Genomic DNA, 7,764 nt, shown 5'->3' with positions numbered 1-7,764 from the left:
TTATCAATGTTGATCTACTATTATCTTTGTACTCTTAGAACCTTCATAGGTTAATTGCCCTTCCTCCTCATATGCTTCTTACTTCAAATAGATAAATGGTCCCCAATGCTCCAGGGGATTGTTTTCTGATATAATTCTTTTTTTTACAAATATTTATTTTATCTATTTGAAAGACAGAGTTAACAGAGAGAAGTAGAGCCAGAGAGAGGGAGAGAGAAGAGAGAGAGAGAGAGAGAGAGATGTCTTCCATCTGCTGGTTCAGTCCCCAGATGACTATAGGCCAGAGATGAGCTGTTCAGAAGCCAGGAACCAGGAGTTTCTTCCATGTCTCCCATGTGGATTCAGGGGCTCAAGGACTTGGGCCCTCTTCCACTGCTTTCCCAGCCACATTAACGGGGAGCTGGATCAGAAGCGGAGCAGCTGGGACTTGAACCAGCATCCATATGGGATGCCGGGGCTGTAAGCTGGGGCTTTAACCCACTGCACCACAGCGCTGGCCCCTCTGATTTAACTTTGTGACTAGCATGCCTGATGCTATCTTGACTATTAAATACACTATGCCTATTGACTAACAACATTTTAGACAATATCATTGTTTTTACATTAATATGATAACTGTTAAGCTTTTGGGAACACTGAGAGTAGTCCACAGCTTAGACTCTGTTCCTGATTACTTCTTTGGGGTAATTGGATAGGAGCTGAGACGCTAGGTTGAACACTATTGAAGGATAGGCTCTAATTTATTCAGAGTGCTATCTAAAGCTTCTTTGTTCTTGTGGAGTACAGCAAAGATTCACTCAGCTGAAGGTACTAGCAGGAAAATGGCAGCTTATCCTCCATCAGTGGGTTAGGGTGACAGAAGGAAGTACACCAACAAATATGCGAGGCTGACAGGATAGGAAGCTTTAGTAGGTTTTGGATAATAAGAAAATTTCAGTAAGAAAGTGACTTCTGGGAAGAGAATGAGTTTTCCATGTTACATTTGTATGATATCCAGTCAGAATGGGCAAGCATGTTGGAAGCATATCTAAATAATAATTCTTGAATTCAGAGGAATATACTCTAATTCATAATCACTGCTGTGTGCTGTTGGACTTCCAGAAAACCTCACAAAAATCCTGGCAGACAAGGCTGGAGAGATCAGTCATTTTTGTCTGTTGAGAGAATAAATCAAAGGGCAGGAATACAAGGTAAATTCATCAAGGCCATGGCATGTAAGTGACATGGCCTGAGTCACAAGTCATTTTCCTATGTCTGACTCCAATGCCTGTTCCTCCACACCAAGCATTCCCTTTCTATACATGCCATAAGGGCTGGGCTTCGCTGGGTGCTTTCTTAGCTGCACATACTGCCTTACCCTAGAATTTGTTCACCAGGTATATCATATCTTATTCCACAAACTCTACCAAATATGGAGACAAATCAATGACTCTGGGTTAGGACAGAAACCTTTCCCTTAATTGGGATTACAGGTTGAATTTCTGAGGTTCTATCAAACATGTAATAATTCCTTCTAGCAAAACAGATAAAGAACATCATTTTTTAAGAGTTCATTTAAGAACTTAGATAAATCCTTTACCACCATGTATACCTTCAACAGGTATTTATTTTATTTTTTAAGATTAATTTATTTAATTTGAAAGGTAGAATTTCAGAGCAAGAGGGAGAATCAGAGATCTTCCAACCACTGGTTCACTCACCAAATGGCTGCAATAACCAGGGCTGGGGCAGGCTGAAACCAGGAGCCTGGAACTCCATCCAGGACTCCCATGAGTGGAAGGAACCCAAGAATTTAGGCCAAATTGTGTTGCCTTCCCAGGCACAATAGGGAACTGGATGGGAAGTAGAGCAGAGAGATCTCAAACCTGTTCTCATATGGGATGCCAGCATTGCAGATGATGGCATAACTCAGTACACCACACCACGAGCCAATTGACATGCATTTATTTATTGTTTTAGAGATTTGTTCTATTTATTTGAAAGTCAGAGTTACAAAGAGAGAAGAGAGGCAGAGAGAGAGGTCCTCCATCCCCTGGTTCACTCCCCAGATGGCCACAATGGCCAGAGCTGTGCTGATCTGAAGCCAGGATCAGGAGCTTCCTCCGGGTCTCCAACGTGGGTGCAGGGGCCCAAGCACTTGGGCCATCCTCTACTGCTATCCCAGGCCATAGCAGAGAGCTGGACAGGAAGAGGAGCAGCCGAGACTAGAACCAGCACCCATATGAGATGCCAGCAACTCAGGCCAGGGCTTTAATCCGCTGTGTCACAGCGCCGGCCCCTGGACTTGCATTTATTAAATGTTACTGTTACACACTGCTTAAAACATCTTGAAAGACAAAGTCTGTGCTTACTATTTAATAAAGTTTTCATTTACAGTTTCATTTAAATTGCAAAATCCTATGACATCAGAGTAAGCATTGAATGGATCCCACTATAGAGAGGAGAAAACTGGCTCAGAGTAACATGAATGACCTAAGAAAGAGAGTGTTAGCTATAGAGCCTCCCTCAGAGGAGTAAAAAATGGACTTTTGGACAAACCAAGACAAGCACCAGGGAGGAAGATGCCTGTGAGCAGGCAGATGGAATTTTGGTGGTTGGAGAAGGAAGGGAAGGGGCTGGACAGGCAGCCAGAGGAACCAGTGAGCAAAGCAAGGAGTGGGTACAGTCCAGAGTGTGCTCTGGAAGGGTCAAAACAAATAAAGCACACACAGGTACCCTGGAGCCTAAAAACCTGGAATGAAACTGCACTGCTCCACCTCCTCCCCACTCCCCACTCCCCACTCCCCACTCCCCACTTCCCTACACTAGTCTCTAAAGCCCTCCTTCAATGGTCACCCTTAAAAGGTCTTTCTGCCTCTCCATCCCCATGGCAACAGCCTTAAGGCTCACTTTCATCCCCCTGGCTTCTCATTCTAATTGCTTCCTATGTGGTCACCAGGAGAAAGCCTGCTGCTCTGTGAGGCTACACAAATGCAGGTCTGATCCTGTCACTGCCCTGCCAAATAACCCCGTGAATATACATCTTCAAGGCTCTGCACCTCTTGCGTTCCCATCTCATCCCATCCCCCTGTACTTGGGCCTTCAGAAGATTTTGCAGGTCTTAGATAGGCCCAGTTAACTGGTATACACATAAACTTCTGAAGACAGGGCGAGTGAGTGAATACGCTGCGTAAAGCAGTGCAGAAAACAGCGCTGGGGCAGCGGATTCCTGGCAGGAACACACTCTCCACCCATCTCCCATCCCACCCCCTCCACCTAGCTGGCCTTCCTTGAGGGGAGTAGAATCACACTCTTTCCCAATACCCGCGAGCTAATCTTGGAGAGTCTGTACCCGACTGAAGAATACCGAAATTCTTTTCTCTCGAGTATAGCCCAGCGCCCACCAATCCGTGGCCATCTTTTCTACCCTTGTCCCACCCCTGCCCTGCCCTGCCCTTTTTCCTATCTGCCAGCGGAAGTCCCTGCGGAGGACCGGCCCACTTCCTCTTTGGTGTTTGGCGTGTGCGTGGCAGGAGAGGCAGACCGATTCTGCTAAGCTTTCTCCCGCGCTTCTAGCTGCAGCAAGTGCCCCGAGATTCCTTCGCGTAAGTCCGCTTGCATGGGAAGGAGCTTCATCACTGAGAGGCGCTCTTTTGATGTGGTAAAGACTCCGTTACCCTAGATCTTTTCAGCAGCGGCTCCTTCTTAAGGTATAGATATTTGCTTTCTTCAGAGGCTACAGGCATCCTTCGGACTGCTATAGGCTTTGAGCACCTAGCGGGAGACATGCCTCGGGGACGAAAGAGTCGGCGCCGCCGTAACGCAAGGGCTGCAGAAGAGAACCGCAACAATCGCAAAATCCAGGCCTCAGAGGCCTCTGAAACCCCCATGGCCGTGTCTGTGGTCCCGAGCACCCCCGAAGACGATCTGAGCAGCCCAGAGGAAGACCCAAGCCCCCTGGAGGAGGCCCCTACCATCCCTGAACAAGCCTCGAGCACTGCACAAGCACAACAGCCCTCGGTAACTCGGAGCAATTTTCAGGGCACCAAGAAAAGTCTTCTGATGTCCATATTAGCCCTCATCTTCATCATGGGCAACAGCGCCAAAGAGGCTTTGGTCTGGAAAGTGCTGGGGAAGTTAGGCATGCAGCCTGGGCGGCAACACAGCATCTTTGGAGATCCAAAAAAGGTCGTCACAGAAGAGTTTGTGCGCAGAGGGTACCTGATTTATAAGCCAGTGCCCCGCAGCAGTCCTGTGGAGTATGAGTTCTTCTGGGGCCCTCGAGCACATGTGGAGTCCAGCAAGCTGAAAGTTATGCATTTTGTGGCAAGAGTTCGTAACCGATGCTCCAAGGACTGGCCATGTAATTATGACTGGGATTCAGATGATGATGCAGAAGTTGAAGCAATCCTCAATTCAGGTGCTAGGGGTTACTCCACCCACTAGAGAAGTCTGAAGCAGACCCTTGGAGGAGGAAAATAGAGCAAAGGTACCCCACAGATTAGGTGGCCTGGGTTTTGAGATGAAAATGAGGTGGATGGGGGAGGGCACTGTTGGGCATTTGTGGTAAGTGCTAATTGTTTAATGGCAAAATAGAGGCATTACTTTGGATGTTCTAAAACTGTATTCATTTTTATAATCCTATTGATTAAGGATCACAATATGCTGAAATATAAAAATGAAGAGGTTTCTTTGTCATTGAGATTTATTGGAACAGTTTTGCTAACATTAAAAAATGAAGTCATTCCATCACATTTTGTGATCTGGCACAAAATTGTTAGCACCGAAATAAGTTTTTTGAAAGCTTGAAATAGCACGTAAAATGTGGGGAAAGTATGGGGAATTGTTCATATTTGACCTTTTCGAAACCCTTTGTGTCTGCTGTTGTGTAAGGAAACAGACATTTTCCATGACTTTGCTTAGTTCTTGTAAAATATACAGAAGAAAATAAAAATATAATGACTAGTACCCTTTCTTCACTTATTGACCACCTGTTATTTGAGGTATCAGATTAAGATCTGGACAGATTCCATAAAAACCACACAGTTCCAAACAATGCTTTACATTGTGTAGGGGAGAAAACTTGTGAACTGGTCTGGAAAGGACTCAGCATGGGGTTCAAGGAAAATATGGAATAGTTTATGTGTCCTATTTGAGGGGAAGAAACAGTAAAGAGGGAATCACAGAGTCTATAAATGAGCTGGAGAATATTGACAGGGGCATCAACAGTGTACAAAGAAAATTTTTGTCTGTTAGATACTATGTTGGATACTTACTTTGGCAGAGGGGTTACTGACAGAGGGAAGGGGGCATTAATAGGACACTGGGGAAATAAAAAAATATCCTTCATCACATTCAAGAGAAGAAAGGAAAAATGATGTAGTGAACATAGCAAATAGCATACATCAGATTTATAAAAGATGGGACTGTCAGAAAATTGATGAGGTGCTAACAATCTGAGGTCAGAAAGTAATATCAGACACGAGGAGGAAGTAAATGAAGCAGCATGAATATTTGGTAATTAACATGGTCTTCACTGCACTAGTAAGGTTAGGTCAGGGGGAAAGTAGAGACCAAGAAATGTGGCAAGGGAAGAGGTCAGCGGGGCCAGAGCCTAAAAGAATAGGGGTTATGGATGACTTTGAAGAAATGATCACAAAAATATTTGCAACTAACAGTAACCCTGGATCAAAGGGAAGAAGGCCTCTAAAATTCCAGAGCTTCTAGGATCTTGAATAAAGCCAGAGAGAAGGTGCTACCTGTGGCATATCTGAAGGCTAACCTTACACATCTCTCAGGCACTCTGGCTTGTTACAGTATACACGTTGATTAGAGGGGGTGGTGTGCGTATGTGTTTGTGCGGGACACATAGCATTAGCATTCTCGCTACTGTTACTTACTCTCTCCCTCAACAGGAATAGAATGTCCAGGGGGCTCCCTGGCATGGTAGTCCATGGTGACTAAGTCCTATGGGATCAGGTTTTTTCCCACCCCTAGGGATTTCCACACTCTTACATCATGATAGCAAGGATCTCCATGCCCTTCTCCTCCACCCATCACTGGGGCTTCTGAGTCCTGCCGCTTACCAGGTAGCCCATCTGGAGATGTGGGAGCCATCCCACACATTCTCCTCAGCTATGGTTAAAGAATATGCATAAGCAGCTCGAAACACCCTAAGGGTAGCAGCACATTGACCACAAGAGCCAAACATCATAACTGAGATAACTGCCCCAGTAAGGAGCACTAAGGACAGGTGCTTAACACAGCCTTGTGGTTAGTGGCTGTCAATCACAAAAGTGGCCAAGCTACTTAGTTCCTTCCTTACCTGAGGTCTTGCCCTGCTTCCATCCATGTGCAAAGCAAAGTTACTGGGTACAGGGTAAGCTAGAAATGCCTCTGTGGCAAAGGCCTAGGGACCCACAGTCATCAGCCTGCAGGCCAAGTAGTCTTCCAACACAAGGAGTAACTAGGACCCCTCAGCAGCTCCAAATTCACTGAAGAAAATAACAAGGGCCTCCTACGATTCAGGTAGTGTGGTAGAAACCTGGGCTGCAGAAACCTCATGCCCTGCAGGGCACATACTTGTCCACGCCTTCTCCAGAGGTAGACAAGGAGGGAATCTGAGGTTGAGGTTACTGGGTGATGTTCCTGCCTAAAGTCACAGAGGTGGCAAAAGGACAGAATCTATGCAAGACCCCATGTCTTTTCCTGGTAAATGCAGAGTGCCTTCAGCACGTCTAGCCTCTCGCTTATTTGAGCCTGCCCAAGGGCTCCCAAGGGCTCTGTCTTCCGCAAAATCAGATGAAATCTTTGGGGGAGGTCTCTGTAAATACAACTGCAGCCTCCAATCCTTTTTGTGAGGATGCCAGGTGAAATCTTCCTCCTTTCTTTTACAGAGGGCGCTCACAGGAGTCAGCTGGCTTTAGAACAGCCAGCTGGAAAGTGCAGGAGCCACAGAGCCAGGTTGCTTGAGTACCTTGCTTGGCCCAGAGGCTGGCCCCATCCCCTCTCTGCCAGGGCAGAATAATTATCATACTTATCACCCATTTGACAAGAAGAGCCAGCCACCTGAGGGGAAGACTTAATATCCCTCCCAATCCAGTCTGAATCAATCCTGTCTTGGCTCAAGTGGAGGCTGGGAGGGAAAATATCCAGTTGCCTACTATGCTTTTTAGTGAGTGTGAATCAGGAAGCCTACTAGCAATGCCCCAGCCTACAGGGAGAAAGACAGGGAGTATACCTCCAGCTGCTCTGTGAAAGAGCTGACTGCAGGAATCCTGAAGGCTTGCTGCAGGCGGCTCCCCAGGGGACTGGGAAACAAAGGATCAGGTGACCTGCCCTAACTCCAGGAAGGAGAAATCCCAGAGCCAGGTTAATTCCCCTGTGGCCTGGAGGGGCAGTGTGCCCAACACATCCCTAGGACTGCAAGGAGTTAATCTGCTTTTGATTAGGTAAACACAGGGCGGGATTTCCTGTGGCTGTGAAAGGAATGACAGGGCTGAGGGAGAGGCAGAGAGTGGGGCTTCTGGAGGCTGGTGAGGGAAAGGGAATACTTCTTGTGACATTTGCATAATTTCTTTGATGTTGACCTGGAGCCACAAGGGGCACCAAGCTGTGTACCTCTGACACCTAAGCAGGCCCCACCCCAGCAGAGGTTCCACAAAGTGATCACAAAAGCTGCAGTTTTAGCTGCAAGGATGCCTAGGATGCTCAATGGAGTTCCTGGGTCCTAGAACACTCCATTCCTATAAAGGACTCAGCGGTAGAAAGCTCAAAACTCGCCAA

General features: G+C 46.6%; 1 protein-coding gene across 1 annotated transcript; it reads left to right on the top strand.

The window, feature by feature from the left end:
- Window positions 1-3,458: 3,458 nt before the first annotated feature.
- On the top strand, window positions 3,459-4,947 carry MAGEH1 (MAGE family member H1). The gene has a single exon (XM_002720046.5). It carries the CDS (start codon window positions 3,766-3,768, stop codon window positions 4,423-4,425), a length of 660 nt encoding a protein of 219 aa, XP_002720092.1. The 5' UTR covers window positions 3,459-3,765; the 3' UTR covers window positions 4,426-4,947.
- Window positions 4,948-7,764: the final 2,817 nt, after the last annotated feature.

The sequence above is a fragment of the Oryctolagus cuniculus genome, chromosome X, assembly GCF_051225735.1.
Source record: "Oryctolagus cuniculus isolate XC-2025 breed Fujian yellow rabbit chromosome X, ASM5122573v1, whole genome shotgun sequence".
Lineage (NCBI taxonomy): Eukaryota > Metazoa > Chordata > Mammalia > Lagomorpha > Leporidae > Oryctolagus > Oryctolagus cuniculus.
This window is presented reverse-complemented; position numbering and strand designations above follow the sequence as displayed.

Excerpts from the sequence above, each read along its gene's own strand:
- MAGEH1 (XM_002720046.5), top strand. The coding sequence starts at position 3,766 with ATGCCTCGGGGACGAAAGAGTCGGCGCCGCCGTAACGCAAGGGCTGCA.